At 33.6% G+C, this 18,465-nt stretch overlaps 1 protein-coding gene across 1 annotated transcript; it reads left to right on the top strand.

Annotated features, from left to right (window-relative positions):
* Positions 1–134: 134 nt before the first annotated feature.
* LOC107039833 (GTP-binding protein Di-Ras2) lies at positions 135–9,950 on the top strand. The gene is made up of 3 exons (XM_015259660.2): positions 135–287; positions 7,201–7,419; positions 9,720–9,950. The coding sequence occupies exons 1-3, from the start codon at positions 150–152 to the stop codon at positions 9,948–9,950; spliced, it is 588 nt and encodes a 195-aa protein (XP_015115146.1). The 5' UTR covers positions 135–149.
* Positions 9,951–18,465: the final 8,515 nt, after the last annotated feature.

Below are 18,465 nucleotides of genomic sequence, written 5' to 3' on the forward strand. Positions count from 1 at the left end.
GTCGAGTCGACATCAAGTCAACGCGTGTGATAACCGGCGAGCTCGCGGCCGGTCAATTCGGGGGGTCCCGGGGGGCTGTTTGATTTAAAATTCATCATCTAGGGACCCCGTTCACGGGGGTTTAATCATTCGCCACGGCAGATGTCAGGATGCCCGAACAAAGCAACGACTATAGAGTCGTCGTTTTTGGGGCCGGGGGTGTCGGCAAGAGTTCGCTGGTACTGAGATTTGTCAAAGGGACTTTTCGAGAGTCTTATATACCGACTATTGAAGATACTTATCGGCAGGTAAGTGCCTCGACGGGGGTGGCGGGGAGATGTGGCTTAATTACGGGGAGTGTTTGGGGGTGTTATTTACGTCAGCCGGGAAGTGGTGAAACGAAATTATTTAACGGCGGTTCGGGGGACGTTTGTTCGAGTTTTGTCGGGGATTCTACACTGTTGGAAAAATAAGAAAATTTCGGGGAGGGTGGGAGAGCGATGTTGAAGGCGATTTGGGGGAGGTGAATTAATGAGATTTAAAGTTTGAGTGAAAAGTCAAGGGAGTTGTGAATTTTTGAGCGGGAAGAGCAGGGTTCCAGGAGTTGGGTGAATTTTCAATGTGAATAGCAATATTTGATGCCGAACGACATTGAATTCGTAATCCATTGACAATTGAAGAATATGTTTATCGAAATTCTTATGATTTTTATCAATTTCATGGAATAATTCAACTGAATGTTACAGTTTCCATTGGTTTTTTTATCAAATTGCCCATTTTTAATTATGAAATTCCTTGAAATTCTGGTGAAAGTATCGCCTGCTAAAAATTTCTACAAAGTCTGTCGGAAGTTTCAGCCACAAATTCATAAAATCTCTAATTTTACTCGAAATTCAATGGGATTGCTGTACAAAGTGTCAAACTATACAGTGGTAATAAACATTATTATTCTTCAATGGGATTCTAAATGTTTAAGCTGCAGGAAAACGAGATTTCCCAAACTTACTTGAATTTTCAATTAAAATATGAATATTTTGCACCGAATTACGCTAAATTTTCAATTTATTAATTTCATCGAGTGAGTCTATTGAAATTGACGCTTGCGATTGATTTATTCATAAAACTGTCAATTTTTAATCACGAAATTCATCGAAATTTCGGTGGAACTGCTCAACAAAAATTTTCAACAATGTAGAGACAATGTCTGTAATATTGTGCACCAAAATCTCTATTCTGATAATTTCAAATAGATCAACATTTCCGTAAACAGCTGACGGAATCCATATAATTAAATTGCGTATTATTAATGAACAAACGATCTTGAAGTGAAATTGTCTAATCTCGTTTCATCAATTGCCACTAATATTTGTTATTGGATTGATTATTGTATAAATATCCCATGACTCTTTATGGTTTTAAGGTATATCCCTAGAAAACAGGTTCTCCTTCTACTTGCATGAATTGATAGAAAATTCATACCTAGGAGATGATAACATTGAGGAATGAATTGAATGTTGTTTTCTCGAATGGAGCCGATTTTTAAGTTTGTGTTGAATTGCCGCAATCTGTGATTCTGTTACTGTAAACTAATGCGATTTTGTCTAGTCAAGAAATATGAACTTCTTTCAACGCAACATCTTACTACAATCTCAAAGCTTTTTCCGCGTAACAATATACATCCTGATCCGACATACGAAGTGCTCACTTCAATTATAATTTACTTCACGTATGAAAAAATTCTATGGAGAATTCGAACATTTCCTATAGGATTTTTCTGGTGGGATTTCCTATAGGATTTTCTGTAGGATTTCCGCAAGTAATACCACGAGAGCTTCAGAATTATCACGAGTGCGAAGCACGAGTGATTTTTCCTGAAAAACTTGACGACTTCGTTTGTGTGCAGGGAACCTTGAGGGAATTACTCGATTAATTTTGAAGCTCGAGTAGTATTCAGGAGGGAATTTTCCCATCCAAATGTCGGCCAAAAGAATTGCACTATGAGAAAAAATCCATCTGACAGTTCCAACCAGGGGTTCACTCGACCACGGAATCTTTTGTTTTCCACAAATATAGTCAACATGAAAAATTACCAGTTTAATTATCAAAAATTATCAGCTGAATACCGTGTTGACTGTATGAAATAACAGTCGAATAGTGCAATTCTATTAGCTGATATTTGGATGAGGAAAATTCCCTATAGAATTCATTATAGGGTTTTCTATAGAATTCACAATAGGGTTTTCTATAGAAAGTAACACACAAAATTGAGACTCGAAAATAATCGGTCACAAGGGCCAGGATTAGGGTCATAAATCTGATAGGAAATTCTGTAGGGAATCCTATAGGAAATCCGATAGAAAATCCTATCACAAAAATCCTATAGGAAACGTTCGAATTCTCCATAGGATTTCCCATAGGAAATCCTATAGCATTTTTTCATACGTGTTGGAACAACGTATGATCGTCTCGATTGAGATAGCAACGTATTTAGTCATGAGAATAATTTTTATTTTTGAGAAAACCACCGAATTTCTGGAGTTAGCAAACTTTTGGCTAGAAATAAATCAAATACTCTCATTATTGTGACAAATAAAAGGAACTTCAGTTCTAGAGAAGTTCGATTTCTCCCAATTAAATGTATCCCAAGAAGAGATAACTGGTACTAACTATGAAATCATACTAATTTAAAAATTAACCACCAAATAATAGTCGATTCAAATAAGTTTCTCTTGATAAAATTAATTTTTTCTGTCAGTGTAGGCCAAACGGGGGTTATAGGTTCCCCCAAACTTGATTTTTCCATCTTATGAGAAAATGGTTCTTACGATGTTTTTAAAAAACTAATTCCTGATAGATTCATAAATTCCGAATCCGGGGAATTTTTTGTAAAATTTTATAGTCCATAGTTTCTGCGATATTCGACTCTAAAAAATGCACATTTTGTGAAATCATTTCTTATTTGATTCGAACAGGTATTGTTGCTTTCATGAACAACATACCAGGCCAGAGAAACTCAATAGCTTATGAGAATGCAGTAAATTGAGTCATTTAGAATTTTCCCCGGAAATCCATATGCACACGGAGAGAAATATTCAAGAAAAATTACGGAACGTGTTGTTAAAATCTCCCCCTCACGGTGACTCATGGCTAGCCGTGAGGCGTCGGACGGATGAGTAATTTTTACGGAACAGATCGTAGAATTTACGTGACGATTGACACTTTTTATTGAATTTTACTTCGCTTCCAGATTACGTTTCGAAACGTAACGTTTACGTCTTTTTTCTGGTAATTTTTATTGAATATTTCTCTCCGTGCACTGACTTTTGGATGATAATTTCTTGGGACATACCTTAAGTTATAACCGCTAGTTCCGTAAGGAGTCATTGCCCTAAAGCTGTACCCTACTATTAATTTTCCAATGGTTATGATTATCCTGTGCTAATACCTCATTACGCATTGACTGGGAACTGACTTGGAACCTGTGCTGTATACCCTATGCGATATGTGTGCCTTTGAATCATTAATTCAAGGATGTATTGCACCATTAGTAGTGCCAAGTGGATTTATACCCTTCAGGCAGATTATATACTCTCAATTTATGACCATTAGCATTCCCTCCCTCGAGAGGCCAACGTTCCTCCATAAGAGTCGCAATAATCGAAGATATTTTAATGCAGTTATCCCCTTGAAAACTTGAAATGGATCTTTGTCAGAGTTAAGAGGTTCCTCTCAAGGGCTCAAAGACACTGGGGCATTAAGAAATCTCTCGAGACACAGGCGAGACCTGAATCGATTGTGTTAAAAATTATGAAGCGCATGAAAGTCGCTCAGAAAATTGGACGGAACTGCTTTAATTAATTTACAGAAGCGTTATGAAGGCTTCTCGTGTCTTGTTGTGTACTTTTGAGCTACCTTACAAGACGGTAACAATGTATTACTATGAGAAATCGATTGTCTGTGTCTAATGCCACTTGTTGACTTCATGGAGTTGCCTCGAGCGTTTTTGTGTTTTCCTTAATCTTCTTTTTTTTTATCGTTGTTAATCTTTTTTGATCTCTCCGCTCCAATTGTCCTCAATGAGTTTCAATGATAACTTGTCTGTGATGTAAAGGAAATGTGGATAACAATTGCACCCGTAAAGACTGTTAAGTTGAATCTCCGAAGAAAATGCTTTAAATTCGAAGTTACAAATTGTCATGAAGTAGAAACTGAATTTCCCGGAGGGATTGAGCTTTTATGCTGAATTGTTCAGAAAAAGTAAAATCTGTAGACTTCGTTTTATTGGAGTAAAATACCACTAGTTCGCTGGAAAGAATGAGAAGTGAGTCTGAATATTCAGAAGAATGGGAAGTTCCATTCAGGACTATGAATATTCAATTCTGCTAGTGAAATGGACTGATTGGGAAAAAGTAGATGAAAAATTAAGGAAAAATTCAGGAGTTTCTGGAGAATTTGTAATGAATGTTCAGTGTTGTGTAAAAAATGTTCTGTTTGTTGGCAACGTTTATTCACCATCTATGAAAAACGTTAATAGAGAAATCTAACAGATTCGCTAGACAATTCTATTGGATTTCTATTGAGCTTTCTATTATTCAATAGGAAAATAATTTATAGAAAAATTCAATAGAATTCGATTTTTCTGGACAACTTGTTCTATTGCGATATTTTCTACAGAATTTCCGAAGTTTTTTTGTTTGATTTTCTTGACGATAAGAAAAGATATATAGAATGAAAAAAAGAAAATTTGAGGCGAGGAAATTCTACAGAAAATATTGCAAGAGAATTGTCTAGCGAATTCGCCAGGTTTTCCTATTAAATCTTTTCGTGCGTGATCTTGTAAATTTTCTATTGGAATTTTTTTTTCTGTTGAAAAACCTAAACTCTTCTAGCAATTTATTGTATTTTATATCAATGTGTCTGTGTTTTTCTCGTTCTTCTTCAATCTCTTCGTCCCATTTCTTCTTAATGAGTTTCAATGGTAACTTGTTCATTATATAAAGTAAAGAAAAGATTTAAGTGATTAGAAACGCTTTCATTTCGAGGTTCCAATGAATTCTCGGATTTTCACAGAAAATTGTTATTAATTAGAAACTAAATCTCCAGAGAGATTGGATTTTTCTGTTGGATTGTTCAGAAAAATTGAAGCCTCTCCAATTTTGTGGGATTCCAGGAAAATGTGACGTATTTTCTCGTAAAAATGAAATAGTCAGAAAATTGTAAAAGTGTGAGAAATTCAATTTGAAACAATGAATGTTTAATTCGCGAAATTAACTCATCGAGCAGTGAAATCACGCGAAAAATCCCTCCTTTTGAACAATTTAACATAAACATTCTCGCCTCCATGCAAAATGTTCCATTTTTTGGTACTTTTCGTGACAATTCAGAGACTTGGCTTAAAATCCGAGGATTTTCAGTGTATTCAATCATTGAGAGCTTTCGATTAAGGCGAAAACAGTCAACAAATGAATTAGTCTGCTGAATCGTTCATGAAAATCAAAAGCTCACCGATTTTGTGGTATTGCCGTAAAATTCAATGTATTTTCTCATAAAAATGAAATAGTTAGAAAATTGTAAAAGTGTGGGAAACTCAATTCGAAACAATAGATGTTTAATTCGCGAAATTAACCGGTCGAGCTGTGAAATTACACGAAAAATCCCTCGTTTTGAATAATTTAACATAAACATTCTCTCCTCCATGCAAAATGTTCCATTTTTTGGTAATTTTCGTGACAATTCAGAGACTTGGCTTAAAATCCGAGGATTTTCAGTGTATTCAATCATTGAGAGCTTTCGATTGAGGCGAAAACAGTCAACAAATGAATTAGTCTGCTGAATCGTTCATGAAAATCAAAAGCTCACCGATTTTGTGGTATTGCCGTAAAATTCAATGTATTTTCTCATAAAAATGAAATAGTTAGAAAATTGTAAAAGTGTGGGAAACTCAATTCTAAACAATAGATGTTTAATTCACGAAATTAACTGATCGAGTTGTGAAATCACGCAAAAAATCCCTCCTTTTGAACAATTTAACATAAACATTCTCTTCTCCATGCAAAATGTTCCATTTTTTGGTAATTTTCGTGACAATTCAGAGACTTGGCTTAAAATCCGAGGATTTTCAGTCTTTCAAATCATTGAGAGCTTTCGATTAAGGCGAAAAGAGTCAACAAATGAATTAGTCTGCTAAATCGTTCATGAAAATCAAAAGCTCACCGATTTTGTGGTATTGCCGTAAAATTCAATGTATTTTCTCATAAAAATGAAATAGTTAGAAAATTGTAAAAGTGTGGGAAACTCAATTCTAAACAATAGATGTTTAATTCACGAAATTAACTGATCGAGTTGTGAAATCATGCAAAAAATCCCTCCTTTTGAACAATTTAACATAAACATTCTCTCCTCCATGCAAAATGTTCCATTTTTTGGTAATTTTCGTAAAAATTCAGAGACTTGGCTTAAAATCCGAGGATTTTAAAGCGAGAACAGTGAACAAATGAATTTGTCTGCTGAATGGTCCATAAAAATGAAAAGCTCACCGATTTTGTGGTATTGCCGTAAAATTCAATGTATTTTCTCATAAAAATGAAATAGTTAGAAAATTGTAAAAGTGTGGGAAACTCAATTCTAAACAATAGATGTTTAATTCACGAAATTAACTGATCGAGTTGTGAAATCACGCAAAAAATCCCTCCTTTTGAACAATTTAACATAAACATTCTCTTCTCCATGCAAAATGTTCCATTTTTTGGTAATTTTCGTGACAATTCAGAGACTTGGCTTAAAATCCGAGGATTTCCAGTCTTTCAAATCATTGAGAGCTTTCGATTAAGGCGAAAACAGTGAACAAATGAATTTGTCTGCTGAATCGTTGATAAAAATGAAAAGCTCGCCGATTTTGTGGTATTTCCGGAAAATTTTAAGGTATTTTCTTGTAAAAATCAAATAGTCAGAAAATCGTAAAAGTGTGAGAAATTCAATTCGAAACAATGAATGTTTAATTCACGAAATTAACCGGTCGAGCTGCGAAATCACGCGAAAAATCTCTTCTTTTGAACAATTTAACATAAACATTCTCTCCTCCATGCAAAATGTTCCATTTTTTGGTAATTTTCGTAAAAATTCAGAGACTTGGCTTAAAATCCGAGGATTTTAAAGCGAGNGTATTCAATCATTGAGAGCTTTCGATTGAAGCGAAAACAGTGAATAAATGAATATTTTTAGGTGATTAGCTGTAATAAAAATATATGCACCCTTCAAATAACGGATACAACGGGGTCCCATCAGTTCCCCGCAATGCAGCGTCTTTCGATAAGCAAAGGTCACGCTTTCATCCTGGTATATTCAGTTTGCTCACGACAGAGTCTCGAGGAGCTTAGACCAATATGGGCAGTGATACGTGAATTAAAAGGCCAGGATATCTCGCAAATACCGATAATGCTGGTAAGAAAGTGCTTCTGACACATAAAGATTGTTATTTTAAGAGTTGTGATAAGGTTTTACGTTTCAACTTGGAAGTAATTTTGATTAAAGGGAATATAAGAGCTTGGGCTCTTTGAGTGGGACGAGTGCCTCAAGGTTTAGGATTAAAATAATTAGCAACAAGTGCATTTAAGGTTTCGCTTAAAAATAACAGGCTTTTCCAAGGCTTTGGCGTGGAAAAGCTGTCGTTCCTATGACGTTCAGAAAGCGGAATAATGTTGATCATGCAGAGGGAGCGCCCTTGTGGCATTTCCGCGCCATAGGGTAGTCAAAGACTTTGATGATGAGCCCTACGTCATCATGACAATCTTTCTTTTTTTTTCTTGGAAATGATCCGTGTGGGAGGGAAACGAAATAAGGGAATTTTTCTTTATTGTCGGGTTCTGATAGGCGATGCATTGAGAGAAAAATATTTTCTCGAATAAGTCTTGTTCACGGAGAGAAATATTGAATCAAAATTACGTATCTTTTCCGTAATTCCGGAGCGAAATGTTGTTGTAGGAAATTTTACGGAACTGTCACGGAATTTTTCCGGAGCGTTCCGTAATTTTTATCTGAATCTCTTGTGAAAAATTACGATACCGTCACTTAAATTTTCTGAGTCGATTCCGTAATCGGTGAGTGAAGTGAGAGTTCTGTAATTTTTACTGAACATTTCTCTCCGTGTTTGAACCCGCCCAAGTGCCCTGAGATGTTTTTAATACGGCTGTGCACCCTTTGGGATATTTCTCAATTCATGAATATTTTTTTGTATTTTCATAAATAAGGGAATGCCGCACAAAAAAATTGAATAGAAAAACGTAGCGAATTCGCTAGGCAATTCTGTTGAATTTCTACTGAATTTTCGATTAGTTTTTGGCAGATTCTATTGAAATGTTCAATGGAAAATATTCCATAAAAATCATTAGAATTCGATTTCTTTGGAGAATTTTCTCGGTTCAAATTTTCCAAAGTTTTCTCATTTCATTTTTCTTTTCTTTTCGTCAAGAAAATCAAACAATAAACTTGGAAAATTTAAGCCGAGGAAATTCTATAGATAATATCTGAATAGAATAAGTTGTATAGAAAAATTGAATTCTTTTGACCTTTTCTATAGAATATTTTCTATTCAATAGAATTTTCAATGCGCGGAGAGAACTATTCAGTAAAAATTACGAAACAATTCACGTAACCCGCAATGGGGAATCGTTTTCCGACAATTTTTATAGGAATGGAAGGGAAGAAATCTGAAACGTTCAGTGAATTTTCAAGTTCATCACCGAACAAAGTACGAAATTGTCACGTAATTTTTCGCGAAAAGTAAAATCTTACAGAAATTTGCCGACTTATTATGCCTCCAAAATCACAAATTCATCAACGCTCAACAATTTTTATGAAGCTGGTGAGTTATTTCTACGTTCGGTTTCGTAATATTTCTCAATCGTTGGGGAAAAATTACGGAACGACTTGCTGTCCCGACAGCGGTGAATCGTCAGACGGGTGGTTAATTTTTACGGAACAAATCATAGAAATTACATGGCGATTCGTACAATTTCAGTTCCGACTCACATTTTTTATTGAACTTTACTTCGTTCACAAATTCCGTTTTGAAACGTAATTTTTACGTTTTTTTTTCTGGTAGGGTAATCTGCCCAGTAGATGGACGCCTAAGAAAACCACCCAGTAGATGGACGTTTATTTTTTAGCAATTGAAAAAAAAAATTGATCGAAAAAAAAACGTCACACAGGGGTTAACAATCACAACAATTAGTGAAAATTCAAAGCAACAATTCACATTTCAATATTTTTTTGCGTAATTTCCTATCCAAAAATAGCTCGTCCATCTATAGGGCAGTGTCCATCTACTGGGTAGCTTACCCTAATTTTTATTGAATTTTTCTCTTCATGTAGAATTTCAATAGAACTGTCCAGCGAATTCGCTAGGTTTTCTTAAATTTATTCATACGTGTGATTTAGCTCAAAAGAAATTTCTTGAATTCCACATATGAATCAGAGAATTGACGAATACCTTCATCTCAAATCAAAGTGAAGATCACAATGTTAACAATTATTTTTCACCCCTCAATTACTTTTCCTAAAATTTCCAACAGTTCATTTTTATAATTTTCTCTCAATGCATACTGCGACAGTTTCACCGTGGCAGCACATTAATTCCTCTGAAATTTTCCTCTTCGCGTTGAAAATTGTCGCTTGCACATGTACATGATGCTAAATTGCTTCCCTTCCAATCCGGAATTCATCACACCTTGTAATTACGACAGGTCGGCAACAAGTGTGATGAGGAAACGTTGCGAGAAGTAGCAACGAGTGAGGGTAAAGCTGAGGCAGACAGCTGGGGATGTGGCTTCCTCGAGACATCGGCAAAGACAAATCACAATGTTAATGAACTCTTTCGAGATTTGTTGACACTCGAGAAGAATCGTGCGGTATCACTGCAACCGGTTTCAAGCAACAGTGCGATAAGCCTTAAGGAGAAATGTGCCGTTATGTAAATTTTAATATTTCAATTAGAGCATAAATTATTTAATTTAGATAATTCTTAAGTTATTTAAGTACGAAGGTATTAATAAATTAATGAATTGATGCATTGAGAAACTGACGCGTTGCCCACGATCTATCGTCCTCACCAACGTCTTCACGGAGAAAATCACTCGACTCTAAGCGATAATAATAAATTATAAACAGGATAACAATAATAATGATAATAAGATGAGTATTATTATCGAGTAACAATAGGGAATAACGAAACGACGATTTATCGGTGTATTCATCACGTGGTAGATGTAGACCCGGCACATTAAAATCAATCGTCATTGTCATGGTAACACAATCGTCTGAGTAACTGCACTGACTGAAAGAAAAATTATCGAGCAAGTTTTAGTTGCGTAAACAAAATTCTCACGTTGATGATCATCAAGTCTTAAACAATCAATTTATCCATTTATTATTTATTTATGTATTTATACACGAAGAGGAATTCTCTAGAAAAATTCTAGTGCTAGCACGTAAATTTTTCCTGCTCTTACATGAAATTTTTACAGAAATGCCCGGAAAGTTTATGGGAAATCCGTAGAAATTTTACCTTGAGAGCACTGGAATTTTTCATAGTCGATGGATTGAGATTTTTTCTAGTAACAGCATTAGAATTTTTCTAATTTTCTCTCCGCGTAGTTGGCTTTCTCAAGCTCGCCCCTTTCGGGGCTCGGGTATTCGAAGAACGGGCGGCTAGAGGTTGCCCCTTCCCTACGCGCAAGGGGCGGGTACTGCAAGAGAGTCCCAGTGACTATCCAAGCGAGAACGCTATAGAGGCATTCCACGCTATTTCAATAGAAAACATTTTTTTTCAAAAGTTCCAGAAAATATAAAATTGGAGGTGTCACTGGATGAGTAATTGTTTATAACATCATAACTCCAGAAATATTGATTGTATCGAAAAAATTATGAAGTCCTTTTTTATTGCTGAAGGGTGATAGATTCACATAAAAATTTTATTTTTGCAAAAAAGTCCAATTTACAATACCTTTGTTAATAAACCATATGGGAAGTTGCTAAAAAACGTGCAGGTCTCAAAAAATCCGAAAAAATTATGTGATAGAGTGTACATCAGAGAATTCACTGAGATATTAATTATTTCGTGAGACCGCGACAGATAAAGCGGAGTGGCAAGCTCGTGTCGGGAAAGTAAATATGTAATTATTCCCATTCGAATGCATTCTTTTTCTTTCTATCTGAAATCATGAGAAGTGCAGGAAAACAATAATAATTATATTTATTCATCCATATGTATACCCTCTCGGGTCTGTACATTTTGTGCCCATCCGTAGGAAAACAATAATAATTTATTGAAAAGAAAAATATCACAAAATGCTGTAGGTATTCAACGAAGTAGAATGCATTTTCAAGTTATTTTACAATATTTCCATGTCCGCGTCTGGAAATTTTTGTAGGTTTAAATGAGACAATCTTGACCTTGGTAATCATCAAAAAACAGTATTGTTGATGCAAACAACTTTAAATCGATGATTTTTTTTTCCCTCAGTGTCAAAAGTCATCTTATTCCGAAAAAAAAACACATCATGACATGAGAATAGTCTAAGTTCATGAATACAAAGAATAGGGATTAAATTCTTACTGCAAATTTGTGTGCCTATATCTGTATTAACAATTGAGTGGGCTAGTAAACACATGCTGCATTACTCGATAAAAGTTCGATCATAATTCACAATTCGCGAGATGGACGTTACAGTTTTTTACGCTTTTAAATGATTCGAATTGTTTTGCATGAATGTGAACAAAATAAATGAGAATATTCAGGTCAAAATGGACGTGAATTTTGCTGGGGACGAGCTGTCGTCGGCCGGGCGTTGGTTGAATTATTTGGATGAAAATAAAGGTGAAAAATAGTTACATTTATATATAGTTATTATTATGCATGTTAGGTCACTTGACACATCTTTCATCTGAAGTTGATCCATTTAGTATTGTTCGGGTAAATTGTCAACGACATTTGTCTTTTCAAATTATAGTTTTCGAATTGCTCCCATCATGTGGTGGGGGGTAAGATTTTTTTTAAGGGTAATTAGAGGAATTCGACGTATTCTATTGGAAATAAATTATGGATTTATCATTGTCTATTCTGTGATGACAACGCATTCGCTCTATTTTGGTGCACGGAGAGAAATTTTTTAGAAAAATTCGAGTGCTAGCACGGGAAAAGAGGCGGCCAGGAAAAATTCCAGTGCCGATACTAGAAATTTTATTGGGGAAAACGTCAATTTTTCCTCGTGTTTTTGCGAAAATTTCACAGAAGTACCAAGAAATTTTACCTTAACAGCACTAGAATTTTTCACAGCCGTTGGATTGTGATTTTTTCCAGCACTCGTACTAGAATTTTTCTAGAAAATTTCTCTCCGTGTGTTTGTCCTTCGATTTAGTAATGTAATGGTTTATTAAATAATGATATAGAATTAAGGATATTCAAGTGCCGTAATTAAAGTAAATTTTGCGACTTCAAACATAGGCTAATTTAGACAATTTGAGGTCCGTCAAGAGATCAAAAATTGATAAATCACGTAAATACGCCAACGATGGGTTTTATACCTAAAAAAATATATGAATTATGGGAAAATAATGATTTGAAGCGGAAGGAATGAAGGAAAAAATTGTAAAATGACGAACAAGTGGGATACAGCCCAAACACCCAATAGATAGACGGTCATATTTAATGGTTATTCAAACAAATTCATCCTACTGCATGTTTAAAAATGAAGAATGATCCCTTTTAATAATAATAATCGAACAGGTACCCTGTTTATTTGTCCTGATGACTGTTTTTCCACACCGCCACTGAGGGCCAATATTGCTGTACCTCACGAGAATTTGTCCTTTCTACGTTCAAAATGTTCATAAAAAAAAAAAAGAAAATCGTCGTATTATTATACATTAGTTTTATTATCAAAAATAGAAATTTGGAATATAATTTCTATTATATTTTTTATAGAATACTAAAAAAATGTTGAAATCATTCATCTTTTGGTCGGTGTCTACCTATTGGTGTGGTTACTCTACTCTTTTAATGTGTAAATCATGAACATTGTAGACATCTTGTTGTGATTTGAAAAAAATTATTTTTAATTTGTCCAAAGGGTTGGGTCCTGTTTTTCAGTGATATTCTCTGCAAATATTGTTGGGAATTTATTGTCTATTGGGAAATCATATATTTCTATAAAAATTCGGGTAATTCTTTCGCATGATTTTATAGAAGTGTTATTATTTGATAGAAAAAAGGAATCGATCCCTGTTGTTATTTTTCCTATAGAAATTCCTGGGTATAAATTTTCTATTTGTTTTTGTCCTGAATTTTGTATTGCAGTACAAAAAACAATACAGTAAAATAATGATTTCTAATTTATGCCCAGACATTTCAGAAAAATCGGAATCTGCTGAATTTTTATAGAAAATTTCCCAAAATCTAACAAAATTCCTAATAGAATCTCTTTCTGCTTGCGTGGAAAAAACGATTGATCATAAATTATTCATGAAAAAAAGATTATAATTTAGATAAATTATAATTTTTTAATCTTTTCATGAATCGTCCCCAGAAGTTGGACTATTTAATTTTGTCAGATTTTCACAATGATTCTCAACGGTGCAAAATGGGGATTAAATTGAGATCTTCAAATTTTCAATAACAATGAAATTCTAAAAAGTCCTGTAACTCGGGATCAAACGACAGCTTTCATTTAAACTAAAACAAAGAAGGAATTTGAATGAAAAAAATTGTAAAAGTACTTGAATATCCTCAATTTCCTGACTGTTTTCAACGATGAACTTAAGTTCGATATGTAATAATTGTATTATTGACGATTTCAATAATTTTATGGAATATATTTATCCCAATTTCAACGCACAAATGAAATAACTTGCATCAAATGAACTGTTTCCCCGTGTTTCGTTATCACAGAATAGATTCGTCGAAGAATTCGGCTGACAACATGAGTAAAACCCAATTGATAGTAAAAATAATAAAAATTCTTGATAAAAATTGAATTAACGAAGCAACAAAACAAACGTACGATGAGTACTCACAATGATGTGCATATTATATGTAAGAATTGTTACGAAAAATTGGTTTTTGTTGAATAGTTGTAAGATTTTTCTAATAAATGGTACTAGAAGGGATCATCGTCATTCTAGGTGGAAGAGAAATTTATGAGACCATCCAGAAGCAATTTATTCATTAAAAATGGCATTGGATTATAAATTAGAATATATTGAGATTTTAAAGCAGTTGACATTACTGTGGCCTGTTCAAGACACGAGTATAAAAAATGAAGATAATTTTTTTTATGTCCCATATAGTGTTTGAAAATTCATGCGTCATGAATGTGAAGTTCCAGATCATTTTTTGGTCAGTTTCTGATTTTTAGGAGATAATATTAGTCGACGCTGAAGTGTCATTCGTCAGACTCTTTCTCGCTTCGTATTTCGTAAAATGTTTCAGTGGTGAAGGGCTAAGGCACGAGCAGTCAGTTGCAGTTTCGAGTTGTGTTTTGGAGAGTATCTGGGAATTTTTGCGAAATTTTTATTGGAAACGATATGAGGTATTCCATACCCAATGAGTCAAGGGCTGATCCTCGTCCTTTTGGAAATTGATTTGGATTTTTTTCTACGATTGGGGGGCTAGAAAAAGTATCTCTCAATTGTCATACAAGTTGGATTTATTATAGTAAATCTTCTGAAAGTGACATTGAATCGGATTTAGGGAAAAAATGGTTATGAAATTTCAATTTTTAAGTAGAATTCACGGAAATTCATGAGTTTTCCGTGGGAGTGAGATGAAAATTTCACAACTTGATTGAATTTCCGGTGGAACATGAATATTCAGAAACAAAATGACATGAATTTTCAATTTTTCCCTGAATTTTCCTGATTGGTCAGAAGTTTCACAGAATAATTGAGCTGAAAAATCAAATATTTTATTGATTTCCGGTTCATTTGAACAGAAAGTTGATGGAATATTTGATTTATCAATGACAAGATTTTCTGAAATTGCAGTGGAAGGTGAACACAATGAAAATTTCCGGAATGTGGCACGGAAAATTCAGACGAAAATTTGTAATTTTTTTGTGGATCTATTTTATTTTCAATTATTTCTTCTCGAAATTCCGCGAATTTGGCCAAAACACCCCGAAAAGACTTCGATTATGTATCGAAAAAATATGTAACATATAAGTATCCATTTCATATTGTTTATAATCAAAGTCAATCAACGTAATTTTGGGGTATTTTGACCAAATTCGTGGAATTTCGAGAAGAAACAATTGAAAATAAAATAGATGTAGCAGGAAACCCAGTTTGTATGGCGGCTCAAAATATTTGTTTTGATTGCAAGAGTTACTGAAAAAAGACGAGAAAAACAAAACGTGACATAATTTTGAAAATTTAAGTTTTTTATCTTCTTTTTAAATTCAGTATTATGAGCACTTAGGGATTGAAAAAAAAAGTACTCAAAATATTCTTATAGATGGTAGAAAATGAAAAATTTTGACGTGTCATAAATCAAAATCGGATGAATAGGACTGGAGTTATTGAACAAATAAACGAAAAAGCACAGAAAAAATTATATCTCCGAACTGGGATGACGAAAAAATCTGAAAAAAATTGAGAGATAGTTTTTCTAGCCCCCCCAATCGCAGAAAAAATCGAGATCAATTTCCAGGAGAGTGAGGATCAGCCGTTGACTCAGTTCGCATGGAATATCTTGTTTAAAAATTCTTGTAAAGGTCATTATAAAAATTTTACTGTCTTCATTAAATGCAGATATTGATCAAAATACAGGCTGGAAATAAACTGATTCATGGTATTTTAGACTGAGATTTTCCAACTGAAATGGAAGGTAAAAGTTCCTCAGGATTCATTGCGTTCATAAATTTTCAGGCTTTCACACCCAGAGAGGAAAATATAATAAAAAAGTACGTGGGAATGAACGTAAAAATTACGATTTTAAAAGTCATTGGGAGTGGAATATCAGTCAGATGAGAAGTACTGTTTTTATAGGAATTTTTTAGACAGTCCAGCATAAAAATTGAATTTTATGCTGGAAAAATTATGACTCTGCGTCACGTGATTTTCCGTACTGATCCATGAAAATAATCTCTCGCAAGTGTGGTAGTCATTCGAAAATTTGCGAATGTTATCCTTCCAGAGAAGATTACGCTACAGTGAAGGAAAATATTTTCGAATAAAGCAGGAGAATTCATGTACCGCAGATTTTTCATTCCATTTCAAATGAAATTACTGCGAAGAATTCTGACTTACGATTACGTGACTTCTTACGCATTTTTTCACGATACTTTTCTCTCTACTGAAAAATTCTATATAATGGCGCTGGATTTTCTGGAGGCATTGTATATTTATGCTGAATCGTCAAGAGAATGAAAGTCTCTCCGGGATTTCGGGATATTGCAGTAAAATTCTGTCGGTTTACTCAAGAATGTTGGAATGAATTCTGAATATTGTAGAAACATTCGGAGTTTTATTTACCGAAGCTAGTAATATTTAACGAACATCAGTAAAATTAGTAAAAATTAATAACGTTTAATTTAAGGCTTAATTAATCTTTTTAATTCTTAAGATTATCTTTTTAATTTTAATGATGTTCGTTTATTTTGGATTTTCATTGGAATCTTATTAGAATTTTATTAAAATGTTATCAGAATTTTATTTTTGCCAATTTCTGTTGGAAATTTTGCATCTTTACCAAGCGATATTCTGATGGCTATTCAGAAATTCAGAGATATTCGATGGAATATCTTTGGATGGAATATCTCCTGTCAATTCGATGGAAAGTGTAAATTTTTCTATACAACTTAGAGCCGGATGCGCCAAGCTCGCTTAAATAAATCCTTCGTTAATGACCAATTAACCCATCAGGTTTACATTGGAACAAATTTAACCCAACGATTTAAATAGCTAACAGGCCTTGGTGCAAACGGTCCTTAGTATAAAAATCAAAAGAATTTTTAAAAATGAATAAAAAAATTCTAAAATTATTTGTAGAAATAATTTAAAAAATAAATTTTTCAGTACAACTTAGTCTCATGAAATTTCTTTCTGCAGAAATAGTTGCTGCAAAATGTAATGAAAAAACTGCGCAATTCACACCCAAGAATGAAAACAAATTGCAACAGAATAAATCGTACAGAAAAATTTAAATCTATTGACTTTTTTCTGTAAACAAGTCGCATGGCGGAATTGCATAATGTCCAATGAAAATAAACAAAAAAAATCCCAGTGGAATGTTACTAGAATTTCGAGAGAAACAGAATAACTTTGCGAATTAATTTTACACTGATTGTGAGAAAAAAAAATTCTTGAAAACTACGATTTTACCTCACGCACGAAAAAATTTAATAGAAAAACCTATCGAATTCGTTACAAAATTCTATTGAATTTCTATTAAACTTTCTATTCATTTTTTGCTGATTCTACTGACATGTTCAATAGAAAAACTTCAATAGAAAAAGTTGATAGAATTCGATTTTTCTATATAACTTATTCTTTTTATATATTTTCTATAGAATTTGCTCGACTCAAATTTTCTAAATTTTTTTCATTCTATTTTTCTTTTCTTCTCATCAAGAAAATCAAACGAAAAAACTTAGGAAATTTGAGCCAAGGAAATTCTATAGAAAATATCTCAATAGAGTAAGTTACATAGAAAAATTAAATTCTATTGACTTTTTCTACAGAATATTTTTTATTGAACATTTCAATAGAGTCGGCCAAAAACTAATAGAACAGTTCAATAGAAATTCAACAGAATTTTCTAACGAATTCGATAGGTTTTTCTATCAAATTTTTTCGTCCGTGTTGTATCAAGAAACTCATCGGTCGAAAATTGAGAAGAAGAAAATATTTCACACTGGGAAAAGAAACCTTTCGTCAAGAGCTTTTGGACTGTTCACAACAAGAAAACGACTTTTCGAACGAACTCAAGTGGTTTCTGTATTAAAATATTTCAGATATGAGACTCAAAAACTATTGAACAAGTTTGATTCAACTAGTCTTGGTTTGAGGAATCACTTTCTTATCATAAACAAATTATTCTCGTCTTTGGGACAAGTGCAAAATCTCTTGGCTAAAGCTTTTCCCTTCTCAGTGTAAGATATTTCCTCCTTGCCAATTTTCAAATTATGAAAATTTCTTCTTGATTTTTTCTTGATACAAGTGAAGACGTCCTTATCAAAAAACTTTTTTTCATCAGTGTGTTTGTTGAATTATCAGTAAAAAACTGAAAATTTAAAAACATGATCCAACTACTCTCAACGAAAATTGAAAAAAAATCTAATAGTCTAGAACCTTCACCACTGATTTGTATAATACCACCGCGAATTACTATTCATTAACAGATTAAAATCTGCCAGTATTACCAGCTCGATAATAAGCGAGAACTTTCTCCCCTCTGAATTCCGCGTCACTGACAGGCATATTTTTTATATAGTT

Source organism: Diachasma alloeum, unplaced genomic scaffold, assembly GCF_001412515.2.
Source record: "Diachasma alloeum isolate Michigan unplaced genomic scaffold, Dall2.0 Dall_scaffold_00308, whole genome shotgun sequence".
Classification (NCBI taxonomy): Eukaryota; Metazoa; Arthropoda; class Insecta; order Hymenoptera; family Braconidae; genus Diachasma; species Diachasma alloeum.

Bases quoted from the DNA above. Each gene is read 5' to 3' on its own strand.
- LOC107039833 (XM_015259660.2), top strand. From the start codon at position 150: ATGCCCGAACAAAGCAACGACTATAGAGTCGTCGTTTTTGGGGCCGGG. The intron at 288-7,200 runs GTAAGTGCCTCG...GAATATTTTTAG, and splicing joins TTGAAGATACTTATCGGCAG to GTGATTAGCTGTAATAAAAA. The intron at 7,420-9,719 runs GTAAGAAAGTGC...TAATTACGACAG, and splicing joins CGCAAATACCGATAATGCTG to GTCGGCAACAAGTGTGATGA.